Source organism: Ochotona princeps, chromosome 31, assembly GCF_030435755.1.
Source record: "Ochotona princeps isolate mOchPri1 chromosome 31, mOchPri1.hap1, whole genome shotgun sequence".
In the NCBI taxonomy this organism is placed as follows: domain Eukaryota; kingdom Metazoa; phylum Chordata; class Mammalia; order Lagomorpha; family Ochotonidae; genus Ochotona; species Ochotona princeps.
The window spans coordinates 4374547-4395837 of record NC_080862.1 but is presented as its reverse complement, the minus strand read 5'-3'; the positions used below and the strand labels follow the sequence as shown (position 1 = coordinate 4395837).

General features: G+C 46.3%; 1 protein-coding gene across 1 annotated transcript in view; it reads left to right on the top strand.

Annotated features, from left to right (window-relative positions):
* Nucleotides 1-21291, top strand: part of LOC101516767 (guanine nucleotide-binding protein subunit alpha-14) — a 99811-nt gene that overhangs the window by 60662 nt on the left and 17858 nt on the right. The window contains exon 2 of the mRNA XM_004591785.2: nt 6682-6866. Within this exon, the coding sequence (XP_004591842.2) occupies nt 6682-6866 (185 nt within the window). The remainder of the gene's footprint in view (nt 1-6681; nt 6867-21291) is intronic.

Below are 21291 nucleotides of genomic sequence, written 5' to 3'. Positions count from 1 at the left end.
GTTGGAAGGGTTCACCAAGGGCAAAGCCAAGTACTGTGTGGTTGATGGGACTTTGCCAGCAGCTTACTGCTTGGGTCTTCTGTTCTTAACTGGAACTTTCAAGGATAAATTCAGATTTTGATCACAATGATTTTAAAAAGTCTGTATGTATATTTAATAGTAAAAATATTTTAATGCTTTACAGAAATTGAGAAGGACTTTGAGAACCATTTCTTAACTTTTCCAAGGTAGATGATAGTGTATTATCTTTTTGAGGCTACAGTATTTGAGTTGTCATGTTTTCATTCTTATACTTAGTTGTACTAGTTGTTCGTTTAAAAAATGAGATCTATGTATTTTACTTGAAAAGCAGAATAGCGGAGGTGGAGAAAATAACAGAGCTCTTCCGTTTTCCGGTGCATTCCCCAAATGGTGCCAACAGCTGAGTCAGGGCTGAGTTGGAGCCAGGAGCCAGGACCTCCTTCCTGGCAGGGACCCAAGCACTAAAACCATCATCTATCACCTCTCGGGGATAAAAACAGGAAGCTGGAATGGAATTGGAGTATCCATGACATGAACCATCCTTCTGATAGTGGCCAAGCAGTGGTTTGACCTCAGGTACCAAAATGCTGGCCCCTAGCAGACCCTCTTGGAGAGCATCTATTTTATTTCTGTTTGAATTCATCTTTGGGGTGGATGGAGAATGAATTCCATGAGCCATTGGAGAGTGGATCAGATACTCCAACTTTGGTGACTTTTCCCTAAGATGTTTTAGCATTTGAAAACGGTTACTTTTTTCCATGGGACCTAAGTCTGCTGTCTCTTAGTGTTTATTTTCTGGCAAGCAATTTTTGTGTTAGCTTAACTCTTTCACTTTTCAACATGAGCATTATTAAAGTTTTGGACAATGCAATGATTGTGCAAGGACAAGTTCTGATCTTGAACTCATTCTTGCCTTAGCTACTGTAGCTAAGTGTAATTGCTGCACAATTTTTGAAAGGTTAAGGAATCAATGTCCTTGTAGTTTCCTGGTATGAGGACTCCTTGGTGAGTGTTTCTGTAAGAACGGTGGGACACAAATTTTCAGAAGCATCCGTGAGCTTGGCAGATCTGCAAACCGTTAATGAAACTGCTGACAATTTTCTTTTTTACAGAAAGGAGCTTGAAATAATCTAATGGTTCCCCATAGAAGGGACTGTATTTCTAATGGAATCACTAATATTTAACTGTAATGTAGATTTCTCCTTACTTTAAAAAAATCATTTTGCTTTCGTTATACAGTCCCATAGGCTCAAGGATTTCCCCTTCCAGTCTCTCTGTACCCACAAGCTCTCTGCACAGTTTCCCCTTTGTTATTACAATAGTACAGTCCCTCAGCAACAGTCAAAAGCCCATCATTATGCTGTTTGGGTGTATATTGATATTGTAGGTAGACAATGGTAGAAAGCTCATTATGCTATTATGATGATATATGTAAGTTTCACTTGGAGTCCATCCTTGATTTGGGAGTACAGATATATTCTGCACTGTATCTTCTCGGTATGCTATTCTCCCTCACACAATTCCTCTAGATGAATATATGTATATACATGTTCATCTATTTATTGATCTTGTATTTTGTATGAAGGATGCCTTAGAGAGAACATTGGATATTTGTCCTTTGGGGATTGCCTTATTTCACTGAGCATAATGGTGTCTAGTTGGGACCTGTGTGTCATGAAGCTTATTCATAAACCATGCTTAGGAAAGAGCAATTGATGTCCAAAATATTTTCTATAAGAAGTTTTATCACTTTCGGTTTATAATTATGCATGTTGCTTCATGGAATTATGAACACTATATCCTTCTTTACTGAGTCTGTGATCATTGGCATGAATCCAGATCTCTCATTTTGCAATATTAGTAGCCCCTGCTTCAGAAAAATAAGACGAACTAAATAATCTTATATAAAACAAAGCCAAAGTGCCCATAGGAAATATGTACTATGAAAAAATGCATGCATGTGATTTTTGGCATCAAAATAAATTGATATTTTAAAATTTAAAAAAAGCTTTACCACTGACAGGCTTTTCATTTTGAAGATTCTGTATATTTTGGTTCTTTTCTAGATTCTTACATAGATGAGGTATTGATACGGAGTGGATAAAACTTTATAACCCCCAGCATCTCCACTTCCTACTTTCCAAAATGGAAATCATCCTTGTTGCCCAGAAGCATTAAATATCCACTGTCTAACATTCACAGTGGGCTCTTACGATGTGCTCCGCTTTCGGCCTTCGAAGATGCCAGGCGGTCGGACAGACGGGAGCCCATTCCTCAGCGAGCCACCCTGCTTGTCACATCATTTGAAGCGCTTCTCATTCCCCTCTTGGGTCTGTTGGCCACAGAGGTCGTTTCGATCATGTGACTGGTGTTCTGAACGGTGTCCACTTCAGCTCTGACTTCGCTCTTGTTCTGTTTCAATCATACAGGCAAAAACTGCGTGAAGGACAGTGACTTCCCCTGATAGTTGCAGGAAACACCACAGGCTAGGAAGGTTCTACCAGTCTGTGAAACTTGATCAGCTCCTTGCCTTGGCTCTCCAGAGCCTGCCCCTGAATTGTAGGGACACTAAGAACAATTGAGTTTCTGTTTCTGTATCCTCGGTTTGACTGCTGGAAGGGATTTATTTTGCTTTGGCCTCTGTTTCTGGCTCCTAACAGCAATTTTTTATCCCCATCCATGAACCTTTCTGTGTATATAAAATTAAGTCGAAACTTGACCCTCATATTGCATTTTCGAATCTTGAGCTCAGGATTTTGGTGTTGACATTATTGGCCCTCTTTCAGTTCCATGCAGCTCAGGTTTCAGTTATTTGGTATCTGGTTGAGATTCCTGGGTAGCACTTCAGAAGCTGCCAGAGAAAGGGGGATCTACTTGGAGATTGAAAAGAGGAACAGTAAGTTCCCCACATGAAGAAGACAATGATTCCTGTGTCAAATGCTTGTCAAACTGTGGTAACCAGATCACTGGTGATGGGCAAGATGTTTTTAATTGAAAGAAGTCTTACTTCATTGTGGACAATGCTGCATTTTCACTTAAGACTTCCATGGGTCCTTCGAGCATGTTTAAAGTAAAGCTGAATACAAATAATCATACAGGTGGTAGTTGGATGTGCCAGAATTTGCGAGAGTGGTACACAGATGAGAAAGGTTTGAAAACCATTAGAAATCAAGAGCCCAAAGCACATGTCTTTTTTTTTTTAAGGTTTATTTTATTTTTATTACAAAGTCAGATATACTGAGAGGAGGAGAGATAGAGAGGAAGTGGAGCTGCCGGAATTAGAACCAGCGGCCATATGGGATCAAGGCAAGGACCTTAGCCACTAGGCCACGCTGCCGAGCCCCAAAGCACATGTCTTACAGGAGAGGTCCTGGCTCAGCATGGTCAAAGACACACACACACCACCGCTGCCGCCGCCAGGAAGCTGCAAGCTCTCAACAAGAGCTTTGCCTCAAAACAGGGCCCCAGCCATGCGTGCATGCCTGCCCAGAGAGCAGCACGCCCTGCGTGTTCTTTGAGGCTGCACCTGAACTTCAACTCTGGAAAAGGAGACAAGTGCCATTTGCAGGTCAAGGGAGACAAAGGATCCTGTGATGAGCTTTACAGAAAGAGGCCCAGGAGAGGCTGGGAGCCTTGGAACAGAAACTGCTTTATCCCCTGATGAGAGGTCACGGTGCATAATGGCAGAAAAAAGGACAACAAAATCCTCAGTTGAAGCTGTGCCTTGCCCAGAAGTCATCTGATATTACAGAGGACACGTGCAGCAGCTAGGGGCTCCAACATGATGCAAGTCTCAAAGTGAAATCATGTGTCATTTAACAGCAGGGTAGGTTCTGAGAAATGGATTACTGGGTAATTTCCTGGTTGTGCAAACATCGCCATGCGTACTCCCACACCTAGGCTGTGTGGTACAGCTCGTATTGCTCCTGGTCTTGGGCTGTGTGCAGCCTATTACTGTAAGGTGACTGTAACGCAATGCCAGGGTATCTAAGCCTTCAGCATACACTGGGAAATCCTAGATTGTGGGCATTTTCAGCTCTGTCCTCATCTTGGAGGATGGTGCTCATGTATGTGGTTCGTTGCCGACTACAACAATAGCACGCAGGACAGAGGATACATACAGTTGTGGCTGGGTTTTATTTTCAAATATGAAAACTGTGAAGCCAAAACTCCCTGGAGAAGGACAGTTTCCCAACTGATAACTGGCACAGAACATAGGAAGGAAACTACTCTTTCCCTACGTGTTCACACTATGGGTCAAGAATGGAAAGCCTTCTGGGCTGTGTACTCCTTGCCACCTCTAAGGGAACCCTTTTGACCTAATGCTGAAATTCACCTTCCAGTCACGAGGCTCCCCACTCCTGGTGTGGAGCAAAAGCTGTTCCCAGCAAGACAGCTCTTGCTCTCTGACATCAGTGTGAGTTGAGACCGAGCGGAGCCCCTGCCAGCCTGTTGGTTTTGTGGAGGAGCAGGTGAGAAAGCCTCCCATAGATATCAGAGACAGGAAGGACCATCATCCTCCAGTATGTAACTGGGTATAGGGCAATCAACACAGTCAGGCTGTTGGCAGATACTGTCACTCTACAGATCACATCTTCCAGATGCTTCTTCCTGTGTGCACAGATGTTATACTCAGGGCAGGTGAGACAATCGTTTAGATCCTTTTCTTGATTGGGTCGAGTTTCTGTAGCCCTCATCACCTCCATCATTGTGGAGGGATGCCTGCTTCGCCGTCACTTCCGCTCCACTCCACTCCCCTGCTTGCTGCTGGAAGTATGTCACTCACATGAGGGCCCTGCAAGCTAGGGGGAGAAAGGCCTGAGTGTCACATGCTCTGTGGTGACCAAAGGCTGGGCTGTGGTGGTTGGGTTGGGGAATTTTCAGTAGAAAGTGGTCCCTGCTGTAATGATGGGTGGTGTGTATAGCAACGTAGGCTCAGGCCCCGATCTTCCAAGCTGAGTGACTTTGGATGACCAATTTAATTCTTCCAACACTCAATATCCTTTCTGGGAGAAGAAGATGCTGTGTGGGTGTGTTGAGGTTTAACTGGAATGAGAGACCCTGTCCTCCCTGAGTTTGTTCTTACCCACAGCTTTGGCAGGTCCCTTTCTCTCTCCTCTTGGCCTTTGGTGTGCCGTTCTGTGCTCCACGTGTGGCTTTTCACTTTCCAAAAAAAGCCTTTAGAGTACAAATGAAGGATTTTTAAAAATACTGATATTTCTCAAATACATTTGTATCTTCTCTCATATTTTTCTTTACAAACTGTTTAAAACTTTTCTTGTGAATAGTTGGTATCTGAAAGCTATAGCGTGGACTTTTTGGAATGACGTGTTAGGGCTAATGATAAGGTTAACTTTCACCTCTAGCATGACAGTGAACCTTGAGACTGAACTTCTCTCCCGGTGTAGAATTCCGGGCTGTCTTGAGTGACTCTTCTGGTTTGGGGGTGCAGGGCTCCGAGGTACAGCTTGCGTTGAGGAGGATGCATGTTCTCCGTGTTCATATCAGCTGTGTCATGTGTGAAGGTGGAAACTGAGGCTGGGTCCAGGAAAAAGGGAAGGTGTCCTCTCCTGGGCACCTCATCTGACAGTTCACCATCTGCACGTGCCACATGGGCTGACTGTGCAAAACAGGACGTTGGAGTTGCCAGGACAACCAGGGCCGAGGGAGTTTCCTGCCGTTTCTCTGCCCAGACCTGGGGAGTGCCAGGGTACAGGCCAGGCTGCCAGAACAGGCCAAGATAGTCACTTGATTACTCCCATTCAGCACACCTCTTTTTTTTTTTTTAATAATCTTACTTAGTTGATTAGGGTACAAAGGGTCAAGGGCTACAGGAAAGTGGGTAATAGCATTGTTTCCACACTAATATTATCATTTTTCCCTGTATCTGGGGTCAGGTTAGAAACAAAGGGAAAAGCCCCACCCAGCCTCCCACCCATCCCAGGTCCCCGATGTGAGGCGTGCTCCGAGTTAGAGAGTTTCCTCATCTCTGAACTGGAAAGCCAGCACAACCTTTGCTCTCTGGAGGTGGAAGGGACATAATGGGGGGACTGTTTGTTGATTTCCCCCCCCCTTTGAAGATGTCTCTTCTGCCTCTGGTAGTATGTGCGAGATGTGTGGGTCACTGGGGTTTGGCTGTGAACTTTAGAGTTGTCCCCACTAGTCCCTCCACTCATGACTTAGGCTTGATTCTCTTGCCAGTGGCCTGTCATTGGAGTCCTGGTGAAAAGCCTTGCTGGTGTCTCTTGCTGACTCAGTTTGCTGAGTTGACTTAACCCCCTAAGGGCCAGGTGTCTCATCTGTAAAAGGAATGGATAGCAACAGTTTGTGACTTCTTCTGAAGGCCTCAAAGAGAAAACACGGCACAAGGAGATCATTCTATGCTGTTTCATTTTCAGGAGTGGGTGGGTCAGCCACAGGGATCACTGAGACTCAAGACCCACTGTGGGTCAGGGTCAGGGATGGAGACAAGTGTTTCTCTGGACTCAGAACAGCACTGCCCTGTGGCCTAAACCTCTGTGAGCCTCAACAGGCCCTTACCAAGCCCGTTCCTGTCGGCCTGCTCGTTGAGGAATGGGCTAACACTGCCAGAAGGCCTGTCCGCGCTTGGGACGTTGCCTCCCAGGCCTGCTGACCGTGGTGCCTCTCTCTGTCTCACAGGGACTGGCGAGAGTGGGAAGAGTACTTTCATCAAGCAAATGAGAATCATCCATGGGTCGGGTTACAGCGATGAAGACAGGAAGGGGTTCACAAACCTGGTTTACCAAAACATATTCACCGCAATGCAAGCCATGATCAGAGCGATGGACACCCTGCGGATCCCATATGCTTGCGAGCAGAATAAGGTAAGGTGCCCCATGGGGTACTGGCCCTGCCTGGGACAACCCCTTCCTCCCCGGGTTAGTTCACAGGTCAGGACAAAGATTTCCTGAGTGCTTTAATCAGTTGCCTGAAGACACTGGTTTGTTTCCTCCCATGTATTGCTGTTAAATTCGTAAGCTTATGTCCTCCAGTCATGGCTCTCCATGAGTGTCCACTCTTCAGCCAGCCTGTCTCCCTCTGAGGGATGTCCCTCTTGGCCCAGGGTGGACATCTGGAGACAGCAATGACAGGTGCTGTGTGTTCCGTTTCCTACTTTGAGGGCTTGATGTATCGTTGTGCTGTTAGTGTCCAGTCCCGTACTCAAAGTCCTGCTCCATTCACCAGCAGGTGCAGCCTTGCTACGCAGCATGCTGCCTCTGATTGGGGAGGGGCAGCAGAGGAAATCCGTTGGCCTTCAGCAGTTCAGGCCTCCGCTCCTGCCCGGGGAGCAGGGACTGTGGAGCTCTGCCTGGTGCTGTGTGTACTGTGGCATGTCTGGTTTTGGGTCTGCTACCAAGGCCTGGACTCCACTTTCTCTCCCTTCCCTGAGCGGGCATCTCTCCACACTATGCTGCCTGGAATTGGGGCTTGGGAAGAAGAGTAAGGGTTGACATGGCCATGGTGCATTCTGTCCTCTGATATCATACAACGTCACCCGGCTTCCTTAGCTCTTACAAAGGTATATTGGTGGGTGAGTGGTTGTCTAAGTTGGCATCTTGGAGGAGATTTGATGCTGGAGCGTCTTACCAAGCATCACTTTGTTACGCTCCCAGCAGGAGCTGCTGGGCTCAGCCTCTAGAAGAGAGAGCTTGAGAAGAGTGAGATGAATCTGGCTGGCCCCGCAGTGTTGCTCAGGCAGAGGCTGTCCGAGTGAGGCATGATGTTGACCGCTGTGCAGCCATCAGAGACTGGTAGCTATAAAGCTTGCTTATTTCAGGCATGAAGAAAGCAGTCCGTGTCCGCTGAGAGGCCTAGGGAATGATGGAGATGTGAAGTTCACAACGGCCAGCTTTTTAAGAATGTTCAGTCTCAAAGTCATTTCACAGCTGTGCTGCAGAGTTCTGTGAGGAGTCAACGGGCTCTGCTTGTTGGGGTAGGAGCTGGGCCCTTCTTAAACTAAGAGATGGTTTTCAAGAACACGCTCCTGTCTCGGCCATCAAGGTGTCCTCATGATGTAATGGTGGCAAGCTGACACATGATTTCCTGTCACAGATTTGGGGGCTGGGGTTGTGTTTGGAAATCCAGGATCCCAGATGAGCATGTCGATTCCAGCCCCAGCCACTCCTATTCTAAACCGTCTTTCTGCTAAAACGCACCTGGAAAGGTGGCAGACGGTGGTGCAAATGTTTAGGCCTTTGCCACCCCTGTGGGAGACCAAGATCGACTTCTGGTTCCTTGGCCTTGGCCTGGTAGCTGTGTGCGTTTGAGAAATGAACTCCAGCAGAAGAGTTCTCATTTTTCTCCCTTCCAAATGGATAGAAAGATGACAATTTTTAAGCACAGAATGTTTTAAGATCGGAAGAAAATGAGATAAGAGGGTGAGAGGATGGACTAAAACAGCTCTCCTGGGAAGGGCAGTTCAGTGGGATTCCAATCGTGTAACCTGGTCAGGTTCAGTAATCAGGGCTTTCCTTCATTGCCTTCTAGAAGCAATCCATGATTGTTAATTTTTTTAAATTAAAGATTTCATTTTATAAAATGTTTATTGCAAAGTCAGATATACAGAGAGAAGGAGAGACAGAGAAGATCTTCCATCCGTTGATTCACTCCCCAAGAGGCTGCAATGGCCAGAACTGAGCCGATCTGAAGCCAGTGGCCCAGAGCTGCTTCTGGGTCTCCCATGTGGGTACAGGGTCCCAAGGCTTTGGGCTGTCCTCGACTGCTTTCCCAAGCCACAGGCAAGGAGCTGGATGTGAAACAGGAGTGCTTGGATTAGAACCAGTGCCCATATGGGATGCCTGTGCGTGCAAGGTGAGAACTTTAGTCACTAGGCTACTACGCTGGGCCCCGTGATTCTATTCTAAACTGTTACTTGTATGGAATTTGACATTCCACCTCTTTTACCTGGCTCTCAACTCTGCTTTGGGGAGCAGCTGTCCTTGCTGACTAATTTGCCTTAGACTCCTGGGGCTTCTGTGACAAGGAATCTCAAATGAAGTGATTTGAAGTAGAAGTGTATTTCTTCAGTTTTCGGTGCTGCACATGCAAACTCAAGGTTGACTTGTTCCCGTTGGAGGCTCTGGGAGTGAGTGTACTCCCTGATTCTTCACTTCTGTTGGTTTCTGGAAATCCTAGGTGTGCCTGGTTTATTTCCACCTCACTCCATCTTCTGCCACCGTCTCCGTAATCAGTGTTTCTCTGAAGTTTCTCTCGGCGCACGTGGCATTGGTCTCTCTGTCCAAATCTCCCTCTTACACGATGTCAATCATAACATGACTGATGTTCATCCACTGAGGCCTCATCTGAGTTTGATGCCGTCCACACAGACCCTGTGTCTGAAGTTTCAGGGGGATGTGAATTTTCAGGCAAAGCACTGTTGAACCAGGTGCAGTCTGTGGCTCCCCAAGATTTATGCCTGCCCACGCATAAAATATATTCATTCCATTTCAATATCGTTTAAATAAAACACATCCCAGCATCAATTATGAGTTCCAGACCTAATACAAATATGAATTCGAAGGATTTCAGATCTTATCTAAAGCAGGCATGGGTGAGATGTAATATGGCCACTCCTGGGACATGCTGCCTCTCTGTTACTTACTTGAAAAATCTGGAAGCAGGTTAGTTGTGCCTGCTGCCTCCTCTGGATGGGCTGATCCTGAGTTATCTAAACCTGCTTCAAAGAAACAAAATCCAGATTCAGCCTCCCTAGTCTTTGCCTTCCCCCTCAAACAGGTGCCTGGGGGTGAGCCTCAATCTGGGCTGGCCTGTGGAGAGAACTTCCCAGGAGGGAATGCAGGGGAGATTGGAATGCATTTTCAAAGTTCTGGATTCAGCTCGCGGCTCTCCTGTGGCCCTGGCCAGGGGTTAGCGAGCTCTTCCCATAAAGGCCCTGAGATAACCTTTTTGGCTTTGTGGCTGTACAGTCCACACCCAAACCACTCAGCTGTGCTGTTGTAGAACAGAAGGGACCTGTGGGCAACACCGAAACACAAATACCTGGCTCGCTTGTAAACTTAGTTGCAAAATGTGAAAACTCTTCTGAGCTGTTGCAGCATGCAGACATCCACCGGGGCCGTGAGTGGATTTTGTCTGTGGGCCCTCAGCCAACCCGAGGCATGGGGAAAGCTGCAGCCTCTGTTTCCTGGGGGCTAATACCTTCCCCGTGGGCTGGTCCTCATTTCAGACATGAAGCTGTAACGGACTGACCTGACTAGGTCATACAGTGGTGAATGTTCTAGTATATTCGGTAATCAAGAAGCATACTACATGTTCTCTTCTTTACAAAGTAATCACGTTACCTGAACCAATTGATTAGTTAAAAGAGGGATGGGGAAAATCTTAATTATTTTCTCCTTTCATATGGGTGCCGTCCTTCCCTCATTTCCTGTCACTGAGTATTTATTTCCATCCTGTGTTGTCATTCCCTGCCACCCACCCTACTCCTCCAGGGTAGGAATACTTCTTAAGAGAGCGTAGAAAGGAATTAAAAAATTATATAGAAGTTTGGTAATATCGTTTTATCAACATTTTAATCTTAATTTTGTGGATGACAGAGAAATTTTGCAAGAGTTGATTCACTCCTCGTAACACCAGCAACATTAAGGCTGGGCCCAGAACTCTCGAACTGGGTCTCCCCGATGGGTGGCAGGAACCCGAGCACTGGCGCCACAGTCCGCTGCCTTCCAGAGTGCATAGTAGGAAGCTGGACGTGGCAGGTGGGCAGCTCAAGTCCTGCCTTAACTGCTGCCCCGAAGGCCTGCAGGAGTGTTCATTGAAATGTCAGTGAGGTCCTTGCTCAGCTCGCTTGTTGAAAGATCTCTGCCTATGGCTTGGCAGACTGCTTATTACAGGAAATTTATTAGCAATGCAGTCAAGTGTTTGGCTTTGAACCAACATGCTTTTTCAATTAAGATGTAGTCTGGAAGAGGATCTCTTATATCTTGGCTGCTTTTTCTTTGGAAAAAAAATGATTCATATGTATTTGTTCACTCTGTAGATAAGCCTTAATTTTTATGAATGTCTCTCAAGAGTATTTTATGAGCACATATTAGAATGTATAGCTTCTTGAAGAAATACTGCAGAGGCATTGGTTCAGCAGGGCTGCTAAGATTGAGTTAGCTTCAAACTCCTCGTGCTGTCCTGAGTCACTGAAGGCAGGACAGCTCCAGGTTCAACAGTTTGTAGCACCTTGTCCTTGGGCAGCTCTGCAGGTGACAGCTATACCTGCTATGCGGACTGATTTTTTTTTATAAAATATGCATTTTCCATGAACTCTCATATGCATGCGTTTCAAATTTTTATGCCAAAGAAACTTTTAATTTTATTTTCCAGGAACTTTTTTTTTTTTTTTTTTACAAAAAAGGATTTATTCAAAAGGCAGAGTAGGAGAGAGAATGAGAGAGAGAAAAAACTTGCATCTATTGGTTCACTCCCCAAATGGCCATAATGGCCAGAGCTGGGTCAGGCTGCAGAGACGCCTCCGGTGTGGATGCAGGGCCCGTGCAGGTGACATTGTCTGCCTGCCAAGCGCATCAGCAGGGAGCTAGATCAGAAATGGATCAGTCAGGACACAACCAGTGCCCTTGTAGCATGGCAGTGTTGTGGGGAAGCCATAGTGCTTACCCCCCAGAAACTTTCCCAAGTGTCCTGTGTAATGCTGCTGTTGAAGTTTTTCATTCAGTGTTCCAGTCAGTGGGTGTTGGGAAGCCATCCGTGTGCTAGCTCACGGATGAAGGTTTGAATACGAATGCAGGAAAGGAGGCGAATGAGGGCTGTTTGTCTCTCCATCTCCATTCCCGGCCACTTTGGTCAATTCCTTTCTGCCTGGCTGGGCCCCAGCTCTCCTCCATGACTGTCACTGTCCCCTCTCAGTATTTACACAAGGGCCATGCAGGCAAAGCTAGCAGAGAAATGTCAGGAGGAGCAAATCCAGTGGTTGACAGCTGGGGGTTGAAGAGCTTTCCGTGCGGTGCGTTTGGAGTGCTTGCAAAGGAGTGAATTTTTTATTTTCTTTTATTTCCCTAGAAAAGAGAAGTAAACAAGCCAGAGATAGTTTCAATTTGAAAAGTAAATTTGAAATAATCAAAGCATGGCAATGACCTTTGAATCTGTGCCAGCAAAGAGGAAATAAAGCTGAAGAACATGTTCTGAAGGCAGCAAAATGGGATTCATCTTAGCCGGCCAGTGTTCAGAGGATTACACTTAAAAAAAAAAAACATTGTAGAAAAGAAAGTGTGTGGTGGGGGGGCGGAGGAGAGATGTATCGCATTGTAACAAGTGTAAGAAGGCTTCAGAGACTGTGTGTCTAAGCCTAGCCAGATGACATTGAAAGCAGAATACCTAAATGTCTACACACACACACACACACACACACACACACAACTTTTTAAAATAACAATACAATCATAATAATGATTTCCTATGGGGTAAGAGTGGAGTTGAGTGGGGAGGGATAATTTAACTTAATTTTTCTGTTACCTACATTTACATTTTTTAAGTAAATGAAATGTTGATTTTACAGAGAGAAATGTCATTATAGTTTACTTCATTTTTTAAATTACATTTCCCTGAAAGGCAGCGAGTTAGATGGAGGGGACTCACATATGTTAGGTCACATCCCAAATGCCCCAGAGCAGCTAGCACTGGACCAGGCTGATGCCAGGAGCTGGGAGCTTCATCCAGGTCTCCCAGGTGAGTGGCAGGGAAATGCTTGAGCCATTACCTGATCTACATTAGTAGGAAGCAGGAACGGGGAGTAGACCTAGAACGGAAGCCTAGGTAATCCCACGTGGTATCTGAGCATCCCCAGTGACAGCCGAACCACTCTATCAAACACCTGCCCAGTTTACTACTTCTTTGACTTAAGCACAACTTACACACTATGTTTTTCTTTAAAATTATGTTCATATTTAAAAACTAATGTAGTAACTGCGAAAACACTTCTAATGTCTTTAACAGTTTTTAATGTATACTATTAAATTATTTAGAAGGAATGATTTATGTGTTAAATATTAGCAGTTAAAATCATTATCTGAGTAGTAACTTTGAGAAACATTATCATTTCCATTATTTCTGTAGAAATATCTGTTCTGGAAAACGTTTCCGTGCTTGTATGTGCTGTGCACGCTGCCAGGTCTGTTATACATGGAAGGCATTTGGCTTGGTCGTTAAGATGCCATTTGGGATGCAGCAACCCATGTGAGGGGGTCCCGGCTTCACCCTGCATCGTAAGAAGCCCACTGCAGGGGATGGGTCAAACAGGTGCATTCCTGCCACTCACAAGGGAGACCCGACTCAGCTCTGCCTGCCTGGCTCCTCGCTCTGGTCTGAGCCGGGCTGGCCACCAGTGCGCATAATGTAGTGAATCGGCACATGGAGGTGCTCTCTGGCTTGCTGGCTGTCTCCTTTGTAGGGAGGTGGGCAAAGGGAGGCATTCAAGTAGACCCACTGAGCCGGAGAGGAATGCAAGCGATGTTCCAAGGTAAGGTAATGGAGGAGGCAGCTGGCGGGCCGAGTGCACAGGGACCGAGCCGTTGCCTCACTGGATCTTCCAACAGCACGGTCTCAGTGCCTTTTGCAGAGTAGCCGTAACACCGTCAGCCATTGGGACGCTTCACCGTTAGCTGGTCGCTCATTCACAGGTTCCAGGGGGGGCCTGCCATGTGCTCTCCATGATAAAGGCAGAACCGAATCTTGCATGGACCGGTAGGGGCTCTGGGAATGCAGGAGGCCCCTTCCCATCTTGGGGTTCAGTGTAGATTAGTTAGGAGTCTGACAGTACTCAGACTGTTCAGACTGCTCAGGAGGTTTGAATTAATTCAGTTTGGAGGATACATACTGAATCTATCCCAGCCTCCCAAACGGCACCTGCTTGCTCACTCACTCTCTCCCCTCTCTCACTCGCTCTCCTCTCTGCCTCCAGTTCCTCTGTCTCAGTGAGGAGAAGTCCTTCATTGAGCTGGGGAGCAGGACACGTGGGTGCCATGCTGTTCTCATTGGCGGATGCTCTTCAAGTCCCAGAGTAGAGGTCTGTTTGAGGAAGCAATACTGGTTAGAGTTGAGCCCTTGTGGGTTGGTTAGCTAGGTAACCAAGGCAAATGACTAGTCCTTGTTGAATCTGTTTCTACATTAATTTAGTCATGAATGAACTGGACCGGGTGATCTTTGATTTCTGAACTGTACAGAGGCTAGAAGACTTGTCTCCAGGTTGGAGAATAATAAAATGGGAATATTTTGAGATTTCATAAGATGATTAGTCATGCAGGGAAGGGTCTTAGAGCCTCAACACCCTTTTAACTTAAGCATATAATTAGGGGCGGGTTTTTATTCTGGTAGTTAAGGTTCTGTGCCTCGTATTGGAGTGCCTGGGTTCAAATCCCGCTCTGCCTCCCAATTCCAGCTTGCTTCCAGTGTAGACCCTTGAACACCTCAGGTGATGGCGCAAGCCTTGGCTGCTATGGACATCTGGAAAGTGAACAAGCGCATGAGGTCTCTTGTTTCTTTGTCTCTCAATATTTTTTTTAAATGACCCTCTGTTTTACATGTATGTATACATATTTAAAGTAGATTATCATACATGTGTGAGTGACTCTGGCACCCTGTAATCTCGGGGCTTGTGTGCTTGGTTTTCTACCAGCAGCTCTCAAACAGGAGATCCCCCCACCTCAGGGCTGAGCTGCTTCTGACATAGCAGCTCATCTTCAAGTGCTGAGGCTTTGGCGGGCAGAGGAAGCTTTTGGACCTAACACACCATGGCTCTGCTCTGGGGGATGCCTCCTCAGGCTGTCCAAGGAGCCTGATATGGAAAGGGGCAGAGGGAACATTCTGTCTCTGTCTCTTTGGCTGTCCCAGGGGGCCCCAGAGGGAGGCTGCTCCTTGGTGAGATGCCCAGAGGCCCTTGACTGGGAACGGAGCTGAGCGTGCTGGGAGGCAGCTGGCAAGGCTGTGCTCTGGGCCACAGCACGTTCGCGCTGTGCTCGGCCCATCTGTCTCTCTGTGACTGAGCATTCTTGATTGCTCCGACTCCGTCTACAGTCCTGGGAAGTACAGGGGACACCTGCAGCACCTCTCCCCCTCCCCCTGGGATGCCGCAAGCCTCAGATACTGAAGTCCTTCACACAAAGCGCTGTGGTATTTCCATTTGACCCGTGTACATCCTGCTGAAGGATTTGGGCCATAACCCCAAAGACTCAATCCTGAATGCTGAAATCCCAGAAGATCCCTGAAGTCTAAAATCCCTGAAGGCTATAATTCTAAAAATAAAAATTCTTAAAAAAATTTATAAATGACTGAAAAGACATATGTTTACATTTTTAAAGAGGACTTATTTGACAGTCATAAAACCAGAACATCTCATTGGCTGTGTTATGCAATGACATGCACAGGCATAGTATTTTTTGCAAGTATAAATATCTAGACTATGACAACCTACCAGGCATCGTAGTTGTGGGCTGATGAACCATACTCCTAAAGAAACAAACGGATGTGATAAGAAAAATAAAACCCCCAGTGGGTGGTGGTTCTGTCTCTAGATTTATGCCACGGCAGCAGAATCAAGCTCTCCCGCATCGGCAGCCACCGACTCGCCTCGCGTGTTGGCTCCTGCTGGGCCTCGGCTCGCTGGGTGTCGTCCACGCTGGCGACACGCTTTAGCCACTGAGATTTGCCTTGATTCTTGTAAATCAGACAGACCCAAAGTAGTGCATTAAGAGATTGCTAGGTATTTGGTCCTGCTGATGTTTGCAAGCATCCGAATGCTTACTCTCCAGTTCAAACCCAATGCCATAGTTGTTACCTCTCACCCAACTCCAAGTTGCTGCCCTTCCCCCGTGAGGACGACCACAGCTCCCAAGAATAAGTCCTAGTTACTCATTCGCTCTGTCCTGTGGTAAGCAAATAGCATCAGGTTTACCACAGCGACACCATAGATCATGTTAAAAACACGGCAATGGAGTTCACGTGTTCCCGTTTGTAGCAGTGCCAGGAGTGTCTCCCGATGTGTGTGTTTTCTCACTAAGGAAGAGCAGGAGAGTAGGTGATGATAATGGTAGGATGGCAACAGAGCCAAGACAAGAACTGGGGAAAGGAGGTGGAGAGAGAGAGAATGAATCTAAAATATTCACAGGATTACACTCACACATGGGGCACAGAGACGCAACAGGCCAATTCCTGTTTGTAAGTGCTGGCATCCCATGTGGCACAGAGACGCAACAGGCTAATTCCTGTTTGTAAGTGCTGGCATCCCATGTGGGCACAGAGACGCAACAGGCTAATTCCTGTTTGTAAGTGCTGGCATCCCATGGGGCACAGAGACGCAACAGGCTAATTCCTGTTTGTAAGTGCTGGCATCCCATGTGGGCACCCTTTCGTCTCCCAGGTGCTCCACTGCCAACCCAGCTCTCTGCTTACGGCTTGGGAAAGCAGTGGTGGATGTCTCAAATCCTTGGAACCCTCATGGCTTTGGATTGGCTCAGCTCCAGCTGTTGCAGCCATTGGGAGTGAACCAGCAGAGGGGAGATGGCTTTCTGTCTCCTTCTAAGTCTGCCTTTTCAATAGAAATAAATAAGTCTTGTTTTAAAAATCACACACATAATAGGTAAGAATTAGAAAGTAAAAAGACTTTTTAAAGAAAACTCTGGTTTTCTGGTTATTCGAGTGATTCTTTGTGTTTACTTAAATGAGAGATAGCACATAAGGTTAGATTCAATGAGACTAGAGGAAAGACAGCTGTTTTATATGAACGCCACTAAGATTTTATCCTGTTTGGAGTAGAGTTGCTGTTCTTGGCTTTGATGTTGACATTTTTCTCAGACGTGGCATTTGATCCAGCAAACATGCTTCTACATGGTTGTTCTTAAAAATGAGGATTTGATTTATTTTTAAAAGGTTCTCCTGGCTCTGGAAGAAAACCAAGTTGGGGAAATATCTTTCTTTTAAGACCTAACCTCTTCCTCACCCCAGTCGGCCATTTGGACTCTTGTGTAGGAGTTGAGCAAGCATTCTGAAACGAGAGATTGCTTCTCATTACCTAGGCCTCAAACAAGCTGTATGCCTCCTCCCTCCTCCCTCCCCGTGAAGTGGAGTATTCTGATTTTTGAGACAATGAGGTAGCAGCAAATGCATGTGGAAGCAGGTGTCCTGCAAGCTTGTAGTTCTGGCTAAGAGACCCAGTAGCCGTGTGTCGAGGCTGTCGGCCCCCTGTTTCAGCACACTCGGCTGGAAGGTGGTGGAGGCCACAGTCTCTGTGCTCCTCTTGTTTGGAATTTGTGCGCCAACATACTTCAGACTAGGATTTCAGGGACTTCTAAGAAGCAACGCATCTCTAGGCACAATGATGCTTTCAGGATAAGTGATTGAGCGTCATGGATGGATGGTGAAAGTTAATGACGCTCGAAATCCAAATTAGAAGTAGTTGCCACAGACGAGCATTAAACCCATTTTGCTAACTGTTCATAGACCGGTGTGGTAGCCTGCAGCCTCATGTGGCTATAGAGTCCTTGGAATGTAGCTCGTCTGTTTTGGGCCGTGTTCTGCTGCTTTCCCAGGCCACAGGCAGGGGGCGGGAAGGGAAGGGGAGCAGCCGAGACATGAACCAGTGCTGATTTGGGAACCTGACAGTTACAAGGCAAGGATTTAGCCACTAGGCTATCCTGCTGGGTCCAGGTCACCCATTTGTGAGTTGCTTATTTGGGTCATTGTCCCCACAGATTTTTTCTTAATTAATGATTTTGCTGTTCTTCCATCCAACATTCAACAGAAATTTTTGCACTGATTATATATTAAAAAGATGTTTGGGATATATTAAAATATTTTCGTTAGCATTAGCTTCCATTATTTCTTCTTACATTTTCAATGTCTGATGGAGACTTTCAAATTTCAAACTTATCTGATTATATTTCTACCGGAATTGCTGATCCAACTTATTTTCACCTGAAATATCCTTTCCACAAAAAGGAGAGAATTTGTTACCTAAGAACAGGTATTTTTTGGTTAGCATTTTATGCACTCAAATACAGCCTTACAGCTTTAGATAAAAATAGAGCAGAAATGGTAGTTTCACTACAGCTGTATTCTTCTCTATTGGAAAACCGTAGCTTGGATTGTGTCCCACGTCTAAGTTATAAGCAACGTGGCTCCTGTCTGCTGGTTCATTTCTCAGTGGTTCCATCTCCTGTCTACTTATCCACTCGATCGTTTCTGCTCAGACACTGGGCCGCATGCTCAGAATTAAGCAGGTGAGTTGTAACACATCCCGCCTTGCGGGATTCCCAGGCTGTGGAGAGCTGGAGGAAAACAAGTGAAGCCATCCGTAATATGGTCCTGCGGGGTTAGTGTGGGGCCCTGTGCAAAATGTGGCTGGGAACTGTGAGAGGCGACCAGAGCTGGCCTGGATTATTGGAGCTATGAATCAAAGAGGTTTTGTCAAGTTAAAGAGATTGGAAGATTGCAAAACTAAGTGTTAAAATCAGGTCTTACTCAGCCTGTGTTCTTGAAGTTTTGTCACAGGTCTGCGTTCATTCACCAGTTCTGTCTACATCAGCAGTCATACCATTTGTCAAATGATACTCAACATGCATGGGTTTGATTTGTTTCTACCAGAATGAAGTTTCTCATGATCTTTCTGCAGACCCCCTTGGGCCCTCCGTAGGAGACATGACTGTTCACTGCTGAGCAGTTTGCCAAAAGCCTGTCTTTTCATCGGGGAGAGATTTTCTCCTTAGAGTCTCCAGTTGGAAGCCATTTCTCTAATTCCACATCCTGTTGGGCAGGGCTGGGGACATAAGGTCAGGATCCTTGAACTTGAGAAGACTCAGTGGATGTGAACTCTGAGTGCCTCCGACTCCCAGAACTCCATAGCCCAACAGAGTCCATGACCAACCCCAACGCTCGGTTGAATGTGGACTCGTCTCTCATTCTCTTATTCTCTTTTTTCTTTTTAGCAAAATGAGATCACTTTTTTCTCAGGCCATTTGTTTCTTTTAGGAAAAGGCTGAAAATGTGAGATCTTTCTTCTTCTCTGAGCATTTGTGGCTCTTGGAGCAGGGAAGAGAGTGCCCTGGTCTGACAAGGCTGAGCTGCAGGCCGAGGCCCTGGAGAAAGCAGAGTTCCTAGCAGAGCAGTGTTTGTAAGATGAGGATTCACCTTGTGTCATCTGTAGCAAGCAGTCACATATTTAGGGCTTTTCAAAAATCAGTGTTTACAGGGGCACTTAAAGAGTTTCTCATCGAAGGTGGTTTTTAAGAAATGGATTTCATTACTTACAGCTTAAGTTGGCTATGTTGGAAGTGGTCTAAATTCTTAGATGGAAGCGTGACAAAAAGAAGTGATAAAGCCGGTAGGAACAGGTAATTTGAGGCCAGTAAAGGGACGAGTTACAGGGTCTTCTCGAGGTCCACTGTTTATGGTTTTTGTTGCTGTTGTTAGGATGTGTCTAAAACAACATCTGTTAGCTCGCCTCTAAGCAGTGCAAAGCTGGGGAGGAACATTGATTACACATGCTTTATAAAGTCGTATTTCATGCGGCAGCTTCCTCTGTGTTTCTATGGGATCCAAGGTTGAAGCTTTTGGACTCATGGCTGCCGCATGCTTCTCAGCCTAGGTTCTTTTTCTTTTTAAAACTGAAAAGACAGATGTGCAGAGAGAAGGAGATATGGAAAGATCTTCCATCCGTTGGTTCACTCTCTGTCTGGCTGCAATGGCCAGAACTGAACTGATCCAGAGTGAGGAGCTTGTTCGGGGTCCCCCAAGCAGGTAGAGGGTCCCAAGGTTTGCAACTGTCCTTGACCAGGCCACAAGCAGGGAGCTGGATGGGAAGTGGGGCCTCTGAGACACAAACTGGCACATATATGGGATCGTGGTGCACGCAAGGTGAGGATGTAACCGCCGAGCCCTTGCACCAGGCCTCTTATCCAGGTTCTTGACCCTTCTCTGGGACTGACACCATGAGGACTGGCATTCACTGGTCTCCACAACGGGCCATGCCACGTCTGTGCATTAAAAATAGGGGCTGCTTCCTCCAGTAGTACATCTCCTATTTCTCCCAATCAGCATAGCTACCAATTGTAAAAACAAAGGCCATTGGCCCTGTCTTTGACAACAAAGGGGATGCAGTTGTAGACCGCTCTGCTAAGTGAAATAAGCCAATCTCCACAGGATAAATACCATGGTAACTATGACATAGATTACAAAAAAAGATTAAAGTGCAAATGAATGAAATTGACATCTTGAGATTTGATTATTGTTGATTGCTCTGATCTGTACTCCGGAGAAACAACGATCTTCGTTGAATATTTATAAAAGGACTAAGCTTGTGGCCATCAGGTAAAAGTCTGTGATCACAAAAATGAAAAAGAAAGAAAATGGGGAAACATGGCTGGGGGAGGGAGGAGGTATGGGAAATATTATGTCCTGAACAGTACTCATAGGAAATGCATGAAATCTGTTCTCAGAATATTAAAATCTTTCTTTTTCAGTATTTGTTATGAAAAGGGTGCGGATGGACTCTGAACATGGAAGGAATAAGGCAGGCCAGCAGGGGCCTCAGGGTTCCAGCAAGAACGTGATAAATGCTGTATTCCATTGGTTTCTTATGGACTCCTGTGTTTCAGACATAGGCCTAACGTGCCTGTGACTTGGAAACAGTAACAGGCTGAAAAATTTCTTTCCAGGTCCCAGGCAACCTAATAAGCCTAAGGACTTCTTCAGCAATAGCAGCTTCATTCTCACTAACCACCACAGAAAATGCATCAGCCCTACCACACCCATGCCAGCAAAGACCAAGAGGGCAGCCTAGGCCCTTCTCTAACCCCCTGCTCAGGCAGATTCAGATAGGGCGAGGGCTTATGCCTTCCACAGCAGGTGCCACCTGCTGCTTGGGCATCACTGAAGGGCCGGCCCTCAGGCAGGAGTTTGACCGCTGCTCAACAGGACAGGATGCCCTGCCACTGTGCTGAAAGGAGGGACCACATCGGGCAGCAGTAGAGAGGTTCTTCTGACTCTCCCCCTAAGGAGGCATCCGTGGAGGCTGCTGGTCCACCAGGCCTCATCCAGCAGGATCCAGGAGTCCCTGCAAATAGCCAAGTGGCCCCTCCTCTACTTCCTGTGCCAGAGAAGGGTTTGAGTCTCCTAATACCCAGATGAATTGAAAATGACTGATAATGGCAAGTTTCAGGAAGGCCTCAGACTGGATTTTAAAACGCAGTCGGGGTGGTGCCGTAGCTCAACTGGTTAATGCTCCACCTCCAAGAG